The sequence below is a fragment of the Zychaea mexicana genome (genome assembly GCF_025766255.1).
Source record: "Zychaea mexicana strain RSA 1403 chromosome Unknown BDB00scaffold_111, whole genome shotgun sequence".
Lineage (NCBI taxonomy): Eukaryota > Fungi > Mucoromycota > Mucoromycetes > Mucorales > Lichtheimiaceae > Zychaea > Zychaea mexicana.
In genome coordinates, this window is record NW_026516774.1 from 1 (window position 1) to 19,131 (window position 19,131).

Consider the following 19,131-nt stretch of genomic DNA (forward strand, 5'->3'; position numbering starts at 1 on the left):
ACTTTCGCAGTTATATGTAATACCTCACCACAACATTGAATTTTGCATCTGAATTTTGCATCAAGCCTTTCTATTATCCGAACCCAATAAAGAAACGATCATGTATAATCAAAATTTGAAATTTATTATTTTTATATATTATTATACATGTGATGATGAAATTGACAGAAAGGGAAATCTATTGAGCGAATGCGACAGCGACGCTGTAGCCGCCACTGTGGCTAATGGAAACATTGATGTTTTTGATACCTGCTGAGGAAGCAGCAGACTTGGCCTTGCCAGAAAGAACAACTTGAGGTGCACCGACTTCATCCGAGACAATTTCAATTTCGTTGAGTGGGGCTGCGGCGCCATCGGATGCAATCTTGCCGTGCGACGAAATAGCCTTGAAAACGGCTTCCTTGGCGGACCAGCGACCAGCGAAGCTGGCTTGACGATCAGGCCGGCTCTGGCAATAGTCAACTTCTGCCTTGGTAAAGTTGCGTTCAATAAATGTATCATTGTCAATGTTGACGGCAGAGCACAGTTCAACGTCGACACCGACACCCTTCTTGCCGGCTTGTTGCTCAGCCAATGAAGCCAAGACAGATTGGGTGGCGTTCACATCACCGAGGAGAGGAGCTTCTTGGGCAGCCGATTTGGCATCAAAGACCCACGTGTTGCGAACCTTGCAGTAGTCAGCGCGAGCGCTGGGGTTCAAGTAAACCTTGTGTTCCAATTCATCAGTGTAAGGAGCGGCATCCTTAACTTGGATGAAGTCGGCAACGCCAGTGAGCGAGTCATGCAAGTAGCGGTAAGATTGAGCGTAACGCTTAGCGTTCTTGACCTTGTAAGATTCATATTCATCTTGCTCCAAAGCACCGAGGACGTAGTCGGGGTGGATGATCAAGATTTCACCACCAGCCTGACCGAAACCGAACGATTTGAGGAGACCAGCCTTCAAGCCATCGGTCTGGATGCTTCGCGATGGGTACACAATGTACTCGAACTCCTTCAACACCTCATCGACATTGTCGGCGTTGCGGTTGCCTGGAATGATACCGCTGTTCAAGCATTGAATCATACCGTTGGCCATCCAAGAAGCCGCAGGACCCTTGGGGTGACCAGTAAGGTACTTCTGAGTGATGGCAAGCAAAGCATTGCCCTTGGAACGGCCAAGATGCTTGAGCTGGGTGTTGAGTACACGGGATTCGTTCTTGTCGTTGGCCTTGGTCGAGGTACCGTGGAACGAAGCGACGCCGATATCGTCGATGGTCAAGCCGTACACAGCAAGGGCACCACGGATAGGAGCAATCGAAGCATCTTGCTGGTAAAAGTTCATGCCCCAAGTAGACAAAGCTTCCTTCTCCTGACGACGGGCTTCCTTGTGCAAGAAGTCGGTGCGTTCGGCCAAAAGCGCCTTCTCGTCTTGTTCGGTCAACTCACCACAACCCTTAAGCTCAGCGATTTCTTCACGCAGCATATCGTATTCGGTCTCTAACCAGCTTGAGATCTGGGCACGGCGAGCCTTGAGTTGGCGAGCACGGTACTTGATGTTGAGCAAAGGCGAAGCACGCTTGCCTGAGACTTCGCGAGCAGTGGTCAAAATACCAGCACCAGGGGCAGGAACGGAGCGTCCTTCCTTATCGGTGGCAGTATTGGTCAAGGCAATGATACCATAGATAGGAGCACCAATTTCGATGGCAGTTGCTGCAGACATGAGAATATGGTTAGCAGCACCGTGAGCTTCCATAAAACCGTTACGCGAAGTGGTGGCAGGACGCGACATTTCAGCGGGGGTACGGCCGTGTTCGAATTCATCGGCAGCATTGGAGGTGGCCTTCATGTTCGCGAACTCGTAGCTGGACTCTTCAGTAATATCTTCGGTAGCACCGGCAATCATGATCTTGGCCTTGCCGGTGAGAATGGAATCAACAGCAATTTCGACAGAGACAGCAGCGGTGGCACAAGCATTGACAGGTGTCTTGATAGGGCCAGACGACGAGAGCAAAAGCAAGTTGATCCAGGCAGGCATGGTGTTGATAAAGGATTCCTGCAAGATATCCTTTTGCACGGGTTTGTCCAAAAGACGGTCGCGGAACAAACCACGCTGGGCTTGCTGACCACCGACACCAGAACCAGTAGCGTTACCAATCTCGGAGACGTGGACGTACTTGTAGAACTCGTAAGGGTCGGTAATACCAGACGACACAAAGGCTTCGACAGTCGAGACCATGTTGAAGAGCGAGACAATGTCGACTTGCTCGACAATGTCCTTGGGCACACCATAACGAGTGGCGTCCCAACCAGTAGGGATCTGACCAGCAACGAGACGGTCGAAGCGGAGAGCCTTGGGAACGTACAAAGTAGCGCCCTTGCGCAAGACGACAACCCATTCGCCGCTCTCGCTCTCATAAGTATCAGCCTTATCACCCTGTTCGGCCTTGAAGTGTTCGGCTTCTTCTTTGCTGCAAGCGAAGGGTTCCAAATCGTGGTCGACAATGATTTCTTGCATGAGCATCTTCTTGTTGGGGTCGTAACCGTTCATGACCTCGGGTTCTAATACAAGCAATTCATATAAGTAAAGCAACCCTCCGTTATAGCATCTTAATTTTCTATTAGTAAAGATAAAACTTACCAATAAGACGGATACCGCTGTGCTCAAGGATCTGCTTCTCGTACTTCGCCTTGATATCCTTATCCTCGACAGGCTCGTTCGACTTGGCATCAACCCAGCCAGAGTAAGGCGTACCGTTCTTCAGGTTGCCGTGGTGGTGCTTAATGTAGCCCATGACCCAGGCCATTTCAATACAGCCTTCCAACGAGAACTCGCCATAGGCTTCCATCTCCCAGCGTGTTCTGGCGTTACCCCAAGGCGAGACTTCACCAAAACCAGTAACAACAATGACCTTGTCCAAATCCAACATGCCCTTAAGGTGGCCCAAATGCTTCAAGGCATCATAGGACTTTAGTTCAGGGAAATCGAACTTCATGTTGGCACGAGGAGTGACCTTGTGAGGCTTGTACTTGCGTTCGGCTTCTTCACCGTAGACAATCTTGAAGTCAAGAGAGTTTTCGGCATCAACAGCCTTGCGGATCTCAGCGGTTTCGCGGATATCTTGGCGCAATTGGCCAGTGACCTTTTGCAACTCGGGAACAAATTGGAGACCACCGTTCAAATCAGCCCACACAGGTTCGACTTGGCACAACTCGACGATGCTGGGGTGCATCAAACCAAGAATGTTGAAAGACATTTCTTGAGCAGAGAAGGTGCGAACACCCAATTTTTCAAGACCTTCAGCGACCATGTTGTTGGCGCTCATCAAGCCAGTACCACGAGTCCAGCTATTTTTCGAACGAAAAACTGTTAGCATGAATAGCCATCATAGACACAAGTAATAAAGCAAATAAGTCTAAGCTTACCCAATGACAGCACCAGTGATAAGCAAGTAGCTCGACCAGCTTTCGGAGTACCAACGGTTGAACAAAGTTTCAAGGGCAATCTTGGATTCACTGTAAAGACCATCGTTACCGAAGGTGCCGTGGTTAGGTGACAAGGGCAAGATGACTTGAGCGGGACGAGTGTCCGAGCCGATGGCTTGCTTGTGGTTCTTGACGTTACCCAAAATGCGGAGCAAGTTGGTCAACATGATACGGTGAGCCAATTCAGACTTGGAGTCGATGGAATCAATTTCACGGCCATTCTCGGGGATAGCAGCGAAAGGAATGACGAAGTCAAGATCCCAGTTCAAGCCCTTGGGATCATAGATGTAGTTGATCAAAGCGTCAACATCCTGCTTGGAGCCTTGGTTGAAGGGCACAACGACCAATTCAGAGCCACGCGAGCCGAAGGTCTGGTAGATGCCCTGGAAGTACTCAGTAACTTGACGGCTGAAGCGGGAGGTGGTGACAACAACCTTGGCACCACCGGAAACCAAGCCCTTCAAGATTTCGGAGCCGATCGAATCCTTGCCGGCACCGGTCAACAAGACGCACTTGTTGGCAAAAGTGATACCTTCCTCGGCCATCTCGGAAAGCACATCGAGGTAAGTACTAGTTAAACGGCTGCTGAACTCCCATCCAGTCGGGTCGTTGACGTTCTTCTTCTTCAAATGCAGGAAGGGGATGGTCTCAGACTTGGCAGACTTGGCAGAGATGCTCTTGCGTTCGGCAGTGCGGACAGTCGAAGAGAGGCGGCGTTGACGGCCACGGTTCTCCTTGACAATGGTATTCGACATGGCCATGGCGCGCAAGACATCGCCGTAAAGCTCTTTGATGGCAACCTTGGACGACTTCTTCATCTTGTTCTGGTTGCGGATAATCTTGTAGATGCGACCCAAGCTCTGTTGGACCTTCAGACGGTTCGAAAATTCGGTCATCTTGCTACCAGTAGACATGTCTTTGACATAGTCAGCGAGCTTACGGCACCCAGGACGAGGCACTTCGGCGTACTTGATATCGCCCTTTTCGGTGAGAGTGGTTTCAGGGCCAGTAGGGAAGCCGACTACAACAATTAAAAGAATTCAAACATTCAATATACCGCCTAGGATTCTGAATAGAGTTAACCAATCACTTACCATCCTTGTAGACAGGATCGACAGCCAAAACTTCCACACAGTTCTCGATAAGAGCCTGGCCAAATTCCTTGGCAAGACGGTAAGTCTCACCCTTGTCACCATTGCAGTTCTCGACGTTGTAACGCATGTAGTCGATCAACGAGGGGTAGGCACGGGTCATGATCATCAAGCACTTGGCAGTGACTTCACGGTCAACAATGGCAAGCTTGCCAAAGATGATATCGTACCACATTTCCAGGGCATCTTGACGGACCCAGTTCCAGTACGAGTCGTAGCGACGAGCCTTCAGACTGCTGAAGACAGGCTTGATACCTTCGGCATAGATGTCGCCGTGCTCGACGAGCCACTGATCCAGCTCCGCTTGCAACTTGAGTGTGGTTGTCTTTTCAGCTTCGTACTTCTTGTGACCATCACGCAAATCCTTTTGCAAGTAGCGAGCGTACAGGTTCAATTGCTATAAAAAAATCCATGTTAGGTTAGAATCCAATGGATGTTTACTTCTTTCAACAAAGATATTTATTTACCTGGTAGATCAATTGATCTTGCTTGGCCTTCATAGCATCAAACTCTTCGCTGTTGATGACAGCAACGGCACCACCGGCACCGGCACCGCCAGCACCGCCAGAACCACCAGTAGACAAAGTGATACCAGCCTTCTTGGCATAAGCTTGAGCAACAGAGTCCAACCATGACTTAGCATCGGCTTCAGCGCCCAAACGAGCAGCGGGTTCCATAGTAAGACCCATCAACAGAACACCATCAGTACGGCCCGAACCCAAGCCCCAGGTGGACGAAAGATGCGACTTGGCGTTGCTCAAAGTGAAACCACCAGGCATCTTGGAGCTGATCATCTTGGCAACCAAAGTGCTGGTATGCTTGCCCAAAGTACCGCTGAACGAGCCATCGAGCGAGGCACCGAGTTCTGCCAAAGGAGTCTCCTCGGCCTTTTCGGGGACAGCATTGTTAAATTCCTTTTGCAGGTCACCCAAAATCTCGTTTTGCAAGGTCGACTTGCCGCCAACCAAATCCTTGATAGCCTTGGACAAAGGAATTTCATCGACGGATTTCTTGAGCTTCTGAGCAATGACGCAGTGAATGATTTCAACTGCAGTGACAGGAACGTCGCTAATAAAGAAAAAAAAATTGGGGTTAAATTTCTGCATTCTCTTGCATAGTTTGAAACAACCGAGTTAAAGCATGAATATTTACCTAACAGGCTCTGCGGGACCAGCGGAAGGTGCAGGAGCAGCAGCAGCAGCAGGAGTTGGGACAGCAGGAGTAGCAGCAGCTGCAGGAGCAGCAGTATCAGCGGGGGCAGCTTCTTCAACAGCTGCATCCTCGAACTCGTAGTTAATATCCTGAGCATGCTTGGAAATGCACAAGTTTTGACGGCGGTTGATCAAGGCATCGTCATAGGCTTGGTACTTCAAATTCAAAGTGCGAGTAGCCATACCGCACAGAGTAGGCGAAGGACCCAATTCGATAAGACGCTCGACCTGGAAGTGCTTGAACAGCTGATCCTGGGTCTCAATCCAGCGCACAGGCGAGGCAAACTGGTAAGCGAGCAATTCGACCAACAGGATGTAACCAAGACGCTGCTGTTGAGCAGGCGTGGCGTACTTGTCGTCCGACCAGTTCTTCAAGACCTTACCGAGACGAGGGCTGGAGGTCAAGCTGTAGACGTTCTCGATGTAGCTCTTTTCAGTGCTGAAAGGCTGGGCAGTCAAGTTGGGAATGTACTTGGCACCGAGCTGTGCAACGTTGATGTAAGTAGGGTTGATCTTCTTGGCCAAGTAGGTACGGAAAGGAGCGACACCGCTGAGCAAGAACGACGAGTGGAAGGGCACATCGATACCAGGCAAAGGCACGGTGGCGTAACCACGTTCAAGCTTGACACGGCCCTGCTTGGCCTGCTTCTCCTTGGTCTTCTCGAGAGCACCACCGATCATTTCGGACAAGTGCTTCTTGACATCTTCAAGCGGCATGGTGTTCATCAGCTTTTGCAAATCAATTTCGGCCTTCTTGATGTAGTTCAAAACGTTGGTCAAGACATCCAAATTGGGCAACGAACCGGCAGCAACGTATTGCCAGTTCTCGACGTTGAAGTTGACAATTTCAAGCACATCGTTGCTCTGGCGGGCAATAGAGTCAACAACATACCGCAAGGCAGTGTCGTTGAAAGTCTTGGAGACACGAGCAGGGTTGACGGCAGCCATACCATAGTTGGAACGGCCTTCGGCATCACGCTGGACAGCGGATTGCATGGTCATACCACGATAGAACACAACGTCGACAAGCGATTCAATGGGCAGGACATCGCCAACAGAGGCCAAGGCAGAGTATTCACCGAGCGAGTGACCAGCGAAAGCACAGTTGGATTGGATCAATTCCTTGGCACGCATGTCCTCAAAGGCAGCCTTCTCCATCAAGGTCAAAGCAGGCTGAGTGAACTGGGTAGCCGACAACAAACCGTTGGGCGAGCGGAAAGTGTAGAACGAGGTGCGCTCATGGATGTTGGGGAAGAGAGGCAACGTCTTGATGGAGCCATCGGACTCGACAACATCGTAGGTCATGCTCATGTAGTTCTGACGAATGGCATTACCACGAGGACCACCAAAGTGGACGGTCTTTTCCTTGGGATTGTCACGGACGATCTCGATGATGGAGAAGCCATAGTTCTTCATGAAATGCTCGTCGGCACGGTCCCAGATCTCCTTGGCAACAGGCGAGCTGGCGTACAAGGCCATACCCATACCTTGTTCCTGCGAGCCCTGACCAGTGAACACATAGGCGGTGACAGGCTGCTCAACTTCGGCAGTACCCTCAACAATCTTTTCGCCATTCTGGTTGATAGTCTCGACCTTGATGATCTTGCGGCCGTTCTTCATACCAGTGTGTGAAAGCTTGGTCTCCAAACGATCCGAAGGCAGGACCATACCCATGAATTTGACGTCGTAGGCAACGACACGTTGAGGAACGTTGTCAGCAGCAAAGATCTCGACAAACTTGCGGGTCGAGGCGCTGGTCCACATGCCGTGGGTGATGGTGCCAGGCAAGTTGGCCAGGTCAGCAAAGTAAGGGTTGACGTGGATGGGGTTGAAATCGCCCGAGATCTTGGCATAGGGCTCGTTGGAAGCAGGAGCGTGCACAACCGACGAGTAGGTGGACTGGGCAGGCATGACCGAGTAGCCACCGTTCTCGAAGAAATGGGCCTGTTCGATCTCCTGGCCATGGCGCTTGAGATACTCGACAACAGGGTTACCGTGCGACTCACCAGCGACATATTCAACCTTGCCAACTTGAACAAATTCCTTGGTCGATATCTGCATCGAAATCGTACCCTCGGTCTTGACGCTGGCAAACACCTTCTTGTTCTTGTACTTGACTTCAGTGTTCAAACGGAAGATCAAGGTGCTACCGGGAGAAAGCTCGTGGTTGTCCAACTCTTCGGTCCACTCAACCCATTCCTTGGACTTCAAGACCGCAATATCCTTGACGTCGTTCAACTTGACCTGCATGGGGGTCTCGACTGTACGTTGGAAAGTGTATTCGTAATCATCAAACTGGCCACGGTACAAGAACTGGCTGATCACTTCTAGGACGGGCTTGTTGTCGCGGACAATAACACCCTTGACTTCAATCATCTTGCCAGAGTCGGTGTTGACAATGGCATTGATTTGAGCATACGTATCAACAACGTCGCCGACAGAGAGCAAGTCACCACCCTCAAGCACGCGGAAACCGTTCGACAAGTGAACGAGCTTCAACAAGTCACCGTCAATGACCTTAGGGAAAATGGCCTTGATAATGGCCTTCCAGCCGACAACAATGGCAAAGTCCATGGGTGCATTAACGATCTTTTGACCGCGATCGACGTAAATTTCGGCTTGATTGCCAACAGCCTGGCAGAACTCCTTGATTTCAGCGGCCTGGACCGTTTCACCAGTACCAATGAGCTTCTCAGTGACAGAAACGTTCAGGAAGTCATCCTTGTTGTCCAAACCAAACCACAACTTGTAGTAAAAGTCCTTGATACGATCATTGCGACCCTAATATTACAATATAATACGTTAGCAAATCACCTTTTCAAGCCATGTTGCAGTTTGATGATATTTCATTGATCTGTTACCTGCATCACTTCGTGGATGGGAGCATAGCCGAGTTCAGGCTTGTACTCATATTGCAAGTTCAAAGGCACAAAAGCATCACCGCACTTTTCGAACAAAGTGACGTTGATGATGCTACCAGAAAGTGCGACGTCGACCGAAACGACATAGTCCTGAGTCTTGCCCGTGGCGCTCCACAAGCGCTTGTCTTGAACCTTGACAGCGACAGGACGACCATCGGTACCGTTAGTGATAACGACCTGCTGGCCAGGACGAGGACGGAACAATTGTTTGAGCGGGTTGTCAACGAACTTCTTGTCCTGGACGATGAACTGCGAGGTCAACAGAGCGCGCAGCCAGTTGTACTGAGGACCAGAGATGGTCTGGAACCAGGTATCCTCTTCAGGGATGTTCGAGGTACTAGTCTCATAAACGACTTCCTTGTCAGACGACTTGGTGGGAGCAGCAACGGTCTTGGTCTCGATGGCAGCACCACCAAGGTACTCGATCTGTGGAATGGTCTTGTCGTCATTACCATAGTAGCGTTCCTTCAAGCTGCTGATATGACTGGCGTAAATGTCACCAAGGATTTCGCCAACAGGCTGGTCGACACGGGTGGCGTACTTGGCAGCGACAGGGCCGTGCAAGATACAAGTACGTTGGACATCCTGATCAACGACAGCAGCCAAGTCTTCCGATTGCCACAACGAATCCTTCTTGAACCACACTTCAAAGTCCTTGTCCATCACAGGGATGAATGGCACGGGCTTCTGGCCACGACGCTGGCACAAGGTAACAAAGTGCAAGACATCCTCGGAGGTCAACAATTGACTGTCGGCTTCAGGGAATTGCTCCAAGAATTCGGCGACAAAGTCGTTGGGGTTCTCGATTTGACTGAAGCTCTGCAACAGCGAGGTAGCCTCCTTTTGTGAGAAACGTTCTTCAATACGGCGCATAAAGTCACCAACAAGGTTGCGGTGAGTATAGTCGATCCAGCGTTGCTCGTGCTTGATGTAAAGCAATTCGATCATGCGATAGATGACTTCGGTGTAGGTCATTTCTTGCAAATCGACCACGTCACCATTCTTCTTCTTGCCAAACCACACTTTTTGGAAATCGGCGTTCAAGCGCTTAATAATGTAATCCTTCTTGCCAAGCAAGGCAGCGATACGCTTCTCCTTGGGCAATTGGAAAATGCTTTCGTCAAGTTCCTTCCAGAGACGTACACCGCGGGTAGCAATCTTGTGGATAGGCTCACCCAATTCAGAGCGGACAGTGATAACACCACCAGCAGGACCCTTGTAGGTCTTTTCCCAGCTTTCATCACCCACACCAGGAGCATCGACCATGGCTTGCTTGACGGCAGGCGAAGCAAGACCTTCCTTGGAAACCATCATGCGCGAACCAAACAGGATACCATCGAAAGGCATGGGAGGATAGTCAAACTTCAATGCCCAATCACCAGTCAAGTAGGGCAAGGTATCATCGGCGCCACCGAAACCAGAGCCGGCCAAAAGCACAATGTTGGGCTGACGACGGATCGAAGCATAGGTTTCCAGAATAGGCTGATGGAAATCTTCAAAGCTGTGATGGCCACCGGCACGGCCACCAGTCCATTCCATGATGATGGGCATGGTAGGGTTTGCAGCAGCAATGGAAACGACCTAGAAAGTTGCAAAAAAAAAAATTGATGGTTACACACAATGTTTTCGCTCCAAATCCCCAAAATTGCATAAATGTGTGTGATACAATACCTGACGAATCGTATCGATGCTGCCTGGCTTGAATGCGATATGGCGAATGCCTGATTCCTGAAGGTTGGCGATAACTTCATTGGCAACGTCCAACGAAGGAACACCGGCGGCAACGCAAACACCTTCCATAGGCAAGCCTTCCTTGCGCATCACTTGGATCAATGGGTATTGGAAGCCCCATTGGCGGACATTCAAGAAGAGAATGTTGAGGGTGATGCCTTCACCGGGGCGAGTCATTTCCATGATCTTGTCTACCTTGGCGCGGAGCATCTTTTCGTTGTAGTGACCACCACCAGCAAGCTCGACATGGTAACCAGCGTTCATGACGGCTGAGACAAAGTGTTCACTGACGGTGGATGGCGTCATACCAGCAACCATCATTGGGGGCTTACCCAACAAACGGGACATGCGGGTATCGACGTGGATACGGCCGTTGCTATAGAAACCAGAGTTAATAACCTTCATCTACCTATAATTTTTACCCGTATTTTCTTTCCCTAGTTCCAGCAGTCGTAACTCACCTCGTCGTCTTGACAAGCTTAGGCTGGAAGGCCTTTGCCCAGTCCTGCGAGTATGTGACAGCACGAAGATCGGAGTCGAACAAATCAGCCTTGTAAGACAGATCGCGGTTGCCGCCTTCAAGCGCACCGGCCAAGAGGATTTGCACACCAGTTCCTTCCTTGTTGCGGTGGGTCAAGCCACCAATGCCCGAAGCACCGCCAGGACCGAAATCGACGATATGGGTAAGATCATTCAGGGCAATGGCCTTTTCCCAATGCACAGGGCGCGAGCAGATAAGCGACACCAAGTCAAGCGTCAAATCGTTCGATGATCGCAAGTCGTTACCTGTTATCGCAGCAACAATAGTTCCAAGGTTAGGGCAAAGTTTCTTTGATATTTATGCCCCAACGCCCCATTGACCCAAAAAAAAAAAGTTGGAGGCAGTAATAGCAAAACAAACTCCGACTGGTTTTTTTTTCCATCCTTCCCTTCCCCATAAAAAAAATGAACATACCGGAATCAGTAGCAAAGACAGGAATCTCCAAGTCCTTTGCATCAAATCCAAGGTTGCCGCGCTTAATATCCTCCTTCAAAATACCGGTGGCTTCATCGAGATAGTTGCTGTGGAAAGGTGCAGTGATGGGCAAGAAGCGGGAGGAGAACTTGAGCTTGCGCTGCGAGAATGGCACTCGGGATTGTTCCAGGCCTGTCGGGGCTTTGAGCTTGCGCAGACTAAGGTTGAGACCATAGAGTGACTGAGGAGGACCAGTGCAAACAAAAGAGCGAGGACCGTTAAACAAGGTAACCTTGATCTGACGGTCGGGTGCCAAGTGAGCGTTGGTTGCATCGAGGTGCTTCAGGACCTGCTCCTCGCGCAGGCCGGTGATGGCCAGCATCGGGGTGGGGTTGCCCTCGTTGTTGGATAGTGAATCTTCCAAAATGGTTGGGTTCAAGGTGGTCGGAGGGAATACTTGCTGGGCACGCGTGCCGATCCAGAAAAGCAGACCGAATGCCTTTTCGGCATTGCGGATAAAGTCTTCTTCAGTCGAGGACGAAGAGATGACTGCAGACGATATGATACCTTGGCTGTGACCCGTTGAACCTGTAACATCAAATGGTGTCAGTTTCTGTGTACATGCACTCTCTCTCTCCCCCTCCCCCTAATACTACTGAATCCATATACTAACCGGCCAAGAGTTGTCTGATATCTGCGGGCGAACGATCGAGTACCTTGAGCATGACATAGTAGTGAAGGAGTTGGGTCAAGCCAATCAGCGGGAAACTGACGGGGGCGGATACGAGGTATTCAAGATCAGGACGCAGTTCTGGGTTCTCCAACCAGCGGACGACATCCAAACCCTTGGAGTGAAAGACGCTGGCCTCGGAGCTGCGTGCATGTTCGGCCAAGACGACGGCCATGCGCTCGACAAAGGAGCGCACCAAGCCTTGGTATGTTGTCCAAATATCAGCGAGTTCGTCGAAATATTCTTCAATGTTGCCTTGACCACCAAAGGCAGCAAAGATCTTGGTGTCGCCGCGAGCGGCAGCGGCAAAGAGCGCGCTCTCGGGAGTCTTGACGGTGTCGTTCTTGAGGAGCACCAAGGCGGTAAAGTAGGCCTGGATGACGACACTTCGAGACTCGGGTGACAAGTGGCGAGTGATGGCATGCACGTCGTTGTTCTTGAGGTATTGGCTACGGAAATCCAAAAAGGCCGTCCGTGCGACGGGTAAGAACTGAGGCTCCTTGGAAGCCCTCGAAGCGACAAAGCGCATGAAGCGAGCGGCAAGCTCGATCTCTGTGATTTCTTCAATTTCTTCTTCTGCATTGATAGGAAACTCTTCTTTGAGTTGTTCAGCCGAGACCCAGATATCGGCAGGGACGAGGATCGACACCTCGGTTTTGTTCTGCTTGACAGAGAGAGGACGGAGGACTTGTTGATGACTCATGATTGTAGTTTATGTGTGATACGTTTGGTGTTTGTATAGCGGTAGTAGTAGTAGTAGTGGTGGTGGTAGTAGTTGTCGAGTGGTGGATACGTTGTTGTTGTTGTTGTTGTTGTAGAAGAGATGGAGTCAAAGATGTATGTGAGGATGGGGATGCTATAAAAGAATGCAGTTAGCCATCATCCACAGCAGCCAGAGCTACAACAACAAGGCAAGTAAGTACGTACCAGCAGCAAGATAGAAAACGAAACGAAGCAAAAAAGAAACGGGAGGAAAGTATTATGCAATATAAAGAAGTACAGAGATGATGAAGAGAAACAAAAATACACAAAAGATAGGATAGCCCTCGATATAACAATTCCTTGAGCGTTGGTGTGTTTTTTTTTTTTTCTCCCCCAACAAAAAAAAACCAAGAAGCAAGGAAAAGAGATGGAAAACAATTTTTTTGACAGACCCTTTCTGCTTTCAAATCCCTTGTTTCGCCTTTCCGGATAACCTGCCTGGCCTGTCTTTGCCCTAGTTTGCCTATAATTTTTTGTCGGGGCCAATGGGTCGGAGTCAACAAGCGCCAGGTTTTACATGCCAGAGTTTGTATATCCGGTACTGTAAAAATGGGGCTGCCCCAAAGTTGGCCTTTCTTACAATGGCCCGGACGGGACGAAGGCTCCCCCAAACAAATTTTGGCTTTGCCCTTTTGAACCCACTCTTTGAGTCTTTTGAGTGCCCTTCCCTCACTGTGTTTTTTTTTTTATCAGTGCCCACCCAATCAAGTTTTTACTTGTTGTGCTGCCATTCGTCCGGCTTCTTCCTGAAACATTGCCGTGCACAACTCCGCTTTGCACAAAAGGTTTAGCCGTTGAGCAGACCACATTCATCATTTATTCACAAAGTTGACACTGTAGCCGCCACTGCCAGGGTTCTGCTGCAACTGGAAGTTGTCTGTCGATAACCCAAATTTGCCAAGCAGAGTGTTGCCCAAGTCCTTGAGCTTGCCCATCATTTCGTCCTTTTCCTTTTCCATCTGCTCCTTGATCAATCCAGGTAGCTGCTGCTTGGCGCGAGCGCATTCGCGTTTGGTATAGTTGTCCAGCTTGACCTGTTCGCTCAGCTGTTCATAATCCTTTAATGCGTCCGATAACGACGTGTACGATCCAAGCTTTTCGTTGGCCTGAGCTCGACGCAGGATCACCTTGGTGTAACTGGGATCCAGCTCTAATGCACTTGTCGCCATGTCCCTTGCATCTGTGTATTTGCTCTGTTGTTTCGACGTTAGACTCTATCCTAAAGTAAGGGGGCGCCAGCCAAAGGAGGTACTTGCTTCCTTACCAACTTTAAATGGCAGGCGGCAATGTTACCAAAATAGATCGCCCGCTCTTTAGGCACCGCCACCGGACACACGGTCAGTGCTTGCTCGTATTCTTGAATCGCCTTTTCATAGTCGCCATGTGCAAAACATTCATTTCCTTTCTTTTTGTATTCTGTGGCTTCCGCAATTAATCGCTATGAGCTTACTCCAGATCAGCTTTTTCCCAAATCTGTGTGATCTTTTGTTCTTCCTCTCCTCAAAACTTTACCTCCAATTCTTTGGATGTGTAATCCACGCTTTCATAAAACACGTCACCGTCCTCATCCGCTTCTCGTTGTTCCTCTTTGACCTCTGCAGCAGATGTTTCCACCACCGGCGATTTCTCGTCTTTCACTTGCTTTTCTTGCACGTCCACGTCCTCCATATCTGCCTCAGTTATTTTTGCCATTGTAGTTTGAAAAAAAAAAAAGATGTACAAAAGAAGAAAAAGAAGAGACTAGGATCCAAAAATTCAAACAAATTTTATTACTTTTTAATATTACTTTTGATTATATTTTCGAGTTGCCTTGGAATCCAGGCACCTGGACAACGACGCCGTCTACATAAGCTTCCTGGCAATCATCGTTAGGGGTGCCGTTTTCGTGCACAAGGCAAGCAAAGTCAGTTTCATGCTCTAAGGAAATCATGGGATGGTGCCATACACCGCGTCTATAACTAATGCCCTGGGTGGACGAGGCGATGAATGCCTTTGTGGTGGTCAAGTCGGGCGATCCATCCTCGTTATTCAAGCATACGATGACCAGGTAGCCACGTGTCTTTCCGTTGGTCATGGGGACGAACTGCTGGCTGGAGTAAGGATGACGTTCAAACAACTTGACTTTGAATGGAAGTTCTTTGGTGGGGGAACTGCGGAAGACGCACAGGTTGACTTTGCCGCTGTCGTTGGGGAAGGCGTTGGTGACCTTGGCGACATGGTGGAACTTTTTGGCAGTGCCCTGGTTGGCACCAGTGACTTTAATGTTCAGCTTAGCCTCAATGACTTCACCGAAAGGCGCATACTTTTCGGACGTCAAGGGTTCGGCCACGATGATGCGCTTGGGGAAGTTGGGGAGAGGCAGGCTAGGGATTTGGCCTCCTTGACGCACGCCGTGCAGGCGGATGCGCTTGAAGCCACCATCGGGAATAATGCTAACACGAGCGTGCGAAAATACTTGGTCAGTGTGCGAAGCATCAAAGTAGAACTGGCCGTGAGGACCTGTGGATGAGGGCTGGACCACGGTGACCCACTGACTGCTGGCATCAGGCACCTCGGCATTGGTGTTGGTGGCCTCCAACTTGATCCGGTTGGGATAGTTGCCCTTGAAATCGGATGTGTCGACCTCGACCTTCAAGATGTGGCCCTTGGCTCCGAGACGGATGACTACGGAGTCGTTATGGTTTGGCACACGGGATCGCTTGGTCTGCCATCCGTCGTCTGCGTCCTTGCCACGGCCAGGCAAGAGAATGTTGCTTGCGGGTGCATAGTGCTCATCCGTAGCAGAGACAACACGACCGCCATAGCCCACATATGCCAAATCCAAAACCTCGCTAATTACTAGTGTGTAAGAAAAACAAAGCTCATTCCCCCTTTTTAAAAAATATATCTTTAAAATAAACTTACGAAACGTTTGCGGGCCACTGAGGAGCCACTTGACCGTAAACACGGAAGCGAGCAATGCCACCGTCGGGGTAGTTGTTGATGCGGACATGAGTGAAAACCTTGGTTGCGTTGTTCAGGACAAAAGCATTGTGGCACGACGGAGGTAAATCGACGCGGGGCAAAATCTCTGTCCACTGTGCATTGTCGAGGTCCTCGCCCTCGGGGCAAAAAACGGCATCCACAGACGCAGCAGGCGCCTGGTTGCCGGTGAAAAAGCTGGTATCGATATCGAATCCGCTTACTGATCCGGCGAATCCGAGTTTGATGATGCACCAGTCGTAGTCTCGTTGGTTATGGCGCTTTGTTTCCCAACCGTCCATCCACTGGCCGTGATCGTCGAATTTGCCAGGGGCACTCACAGCGGGTGCGGCATCGATCATTCTGATGGCGGGTGCGAAAAACTCGTCGGTTACTGCGACAATGCTGCCACCCATAGCTGAGGTAGCCAAATCTAAAATACACCGTAGATGATTTAGACTTCTCTGTTACCATGGTAATGCACGCACATACACTATACATGCTGCTATTGTTTCATGCAGAGTGGATATTTACCAACACATTGGCCGAGCTGTGCTTTGAGGTTGTTATGGTCGATCCGCTTGTACATGGTATATGAGTGGTATGTATGTGTTGTTTAATTTACAGTTTATGCAGTAGACAAGGATGAAAGCAAGAGAAAAGAAGAAGAAGAAGAAGAAAGTTTGCTGTCTTTTTGTAGTTTCTTCAAAATTAATAGGCAGACAGCTTCTTGTTGACGAAAATACCTGCGTTGCACAGAAAAATATACCCCATTTCCGCGGAGCTTGTCTTCATCTAGGGTACTTTCGCAATCGCTTTTTTTTTATTTTGTAATGAAGATTAGCGACATGCCCGCACTTCTTCCGAAATGGTCGAAGGTTACACTTTCGAAGCGTACTGTCGGTTGTTGCCCTAATTTGGAACTTCTTCTACAATGATAGCATGAATCCTCCTTTGTTCTTATGTCCAAGGTGCACAGAAATATTCTGTAAATGGTCATCAATATTCTCATCATTTTAGCGTGCGGGGTAAGAGTGACGGTTTCACTTCAATCGTCCTTCTCGGCCGCCGTGGAAAAGAAGCTCGGTATTTCCTATAGTACATACAATAGTACTTGCAACCGCGGATTACCTGTACTACATAATGCATACTCATTACATATGTGCACAAAAAGCACAGATGTTACCAATCGATCTCGGATCAAAACTGTGGCTTCTCCTTCTTGGGTATCTTTTCTCACACAACACTCGAAATAATACCTTTCTCTTTAACCGCAGCAAGAAGCCAGCAAAAGAACCCCCAACCGATCTGAATGACTCATATGTGCTGCTCTATTTAGAACAGCCATCCTCAATGAAATAGAACGGTATCTTAAAGTACTTTAAGAGATAAAGTAATCTTGTTACCATTACAGACAAACCTTACCCAAATAACAAGTAGCACGAAGGACGGTACCATTTCAACGTTTTTGTAGAATATATTATAAACGAATATTATCAATATCGTCATTTTGTCTATGTTATTGCACCATAGACAAAACAACGTTAAGAAACCACATAAATTGATGTACGAGTCATGCTTGATTTCTTATCATAGGACTCTTGGTTCAATGTATCATCCCAATTATGAGCAGCTGTTTGATAATAACTCAAGTATCATAATATGCACCGGCAAGCAAACGATAAACACTGTTGCTAGGGAACGCATGTCAAAAAACGTCATTCGGCGATCTAAGTTGGTTGCTATGGAACATGGTGCCATATGACTATATTGTGATTGCAACGCCATCAAGCAGCAAACAAACGTGTTATTTCAATATGATACAACCAAGTCTTTAGCAAAATATACTGCCGTAGCTGTACTCATTGTCCCAAAACGAAGAGTGACGAAAGTTGCATACATAAACTTTCATTTAAAATTATGCAAACATTACTTCTTGGAACAAATCTTTGCTTTTCCCTTCTTTGCGGGACTGAAAAAGGGAACTGCTGCAATGTACACTTTCTTTTCGGGAAGTGCCAGTTACTACATTGTTTTATCATACTCCATCGTGTAAAATGTAAGCTACAGTAGTACAAATCAAGTTTAGCAATACAATATACCCACAACTGTCTTGTAATTACATTGCAAGGATGACGGATACACTAAGCATTGTTTATCGAAAACCCGTAATATTTTTCAATCGTGTTAAATGCGGTATATGTAATCTTGCTTGCAGCAAAGTGAAAAGATTCATGTATGTAAGAGGGAAAAAAAGGTGCGACATAGCCTCATACATTAGTTTGGAGCGACTGAAGTATGAGTTGCTTTTGCTGTTGAAGTATAAGCGCAGTGAGAAATTAAAGATGTGCAAGAATGCGTCTGTAAAAAATATATGAAATGGAGACAATTCAGACTTGGCTACTGAGGTCCGCAAAATTCATGTTCGAGACTACTATTGCGTCTTCCACGACAGTGTCTAAACACATGGCAATTCTTTTGCTGAACCTTCCTTATGGCACCTATAAGCAGCGTTAAGAGTTAATAAGTTTCTTCTAATGCTTTGACGTCAAATATATAAAAACAAGTATTGCCTACCTATATTCCTGCATGCTTCTTCTGGAGATGTATGAACATTGTTTAATTCGTATATATCATCAATTATCTGAAAACCTTTGTAGAAAAGTGTCCAAAAGGATGGCAATAATTGTCAGAAGCTAAAGCAGCTAGAGTCTGGGTATATCATTGATCAAGGACATGCATACAACTTTTTTTTGCGTCTTTGTCGTGTTCAGCTGCAAGCACGATGTATCGCTGTTATTATAGGATGAAATATTTCTTGCATGTCTTGAACGGACAAGCTTTTGGGGGTTGCGTGCTTGATCAATGCATCTTCCACTTGATTTTTTTATTTGAATAATAAGTTAAAAATACTCTTAGTATCCGAACGAGCTATTATCACGGTAAAGGACCAGTAGTAAAAGCATACACCAATTCAATTTGACCGTTTTACTCATGGCTGATAAATTGGTACCGATATGCTATGTTTAGAAAGTGTAACCTGTCAAACCCTGTTATTCACGTGTTCGACAAGAAAAAAGAACATATTGGTTTAACAACTTTACAAAAAACTCCAAATGGAATAAGTTTTAGATACATAATTCAGCCAAATCATCCATTATGTGAGTAAAATATAATACATATGATATTGATATGTCATAACAATTACTTATCCTTCTTACTTTATGGAATACTCCTTTATAAGTAT

The 19,131-nt window shown here is 48.1% G+C and overlaps 3 protein-coding genes across 3 annotated transcripts; all 3 read right to left on the reverse strand.

Moving 5' to 3' along the window:
• Positions 1–178: 178 nt before the first annotated feature.
• BDB00DRAFT_877532 (fatty acid synthase) lies at positions 179–12,864 on the reverse strand (the record flags this gene model as incomplete). The annotated part of the gene is made up of 11 exons (XM_053127625.1): positions 179–2,538; positions 2,618–3,324; positions 3,403–4,483; positions 4,557–5,010; positions 5,081–5,681; positions 5,766–8,605; positions 8,686–10,326; positions 10,417–10,852; positions 10,938–11,262; positions 11,432–12,019; positions 12,105–12,864. The coding sequence occupies 11 exons, from the start codon at positions 12,862–12,864 to the stop codon at positions 179–181; spliced, it is 11,793 nt and encodes a 3,930-aa protein (XP_052974565.1).
• Positions 12,865–13,735: 871 nt separating this feature from the next.
• On the reverse strand, positions 13,736–14,591 carry BDB00DRAFT_772717 (uncharacterized protein; the record flags this gene model as incomplete). Its single annotated transcript, XM_053120054.1, has 3 exons — positions 13,736–14,137; positions 14,245–14,361; positions 14,436–14,591. The coding sequence occupies 3 exons, from the start codon at positions 14,589–14,591 to the stop codon at positions 13,736–13,738; spliced, it is 675 nt and encodes a 224-aa protein (XP_052974566.1).
• Positions 14,592–14,715: 124 nt separating this feature from the next.
• Positions 14,716–16,473, reverse strand: BDB00DRAFT_877534 (galactose-binding domain-like protein; the record flags this gene model as incomplete). Its single annotated transcript, XM_053127626.1, has 3 exons — positions 14,716–15,754; positions 15,828–16,317; positions 16,419–16,473. 3 exons carry the CDS (start codon positions 16,471–16,473, stop codon positions 14,716–14,718), a joined length of 1,584 nt encoding a protein of 527 aa, XP_052974567.1.
• Between the last annotated feature and the right edge of the window lie 2,658 nt (positions 16,474–19,131).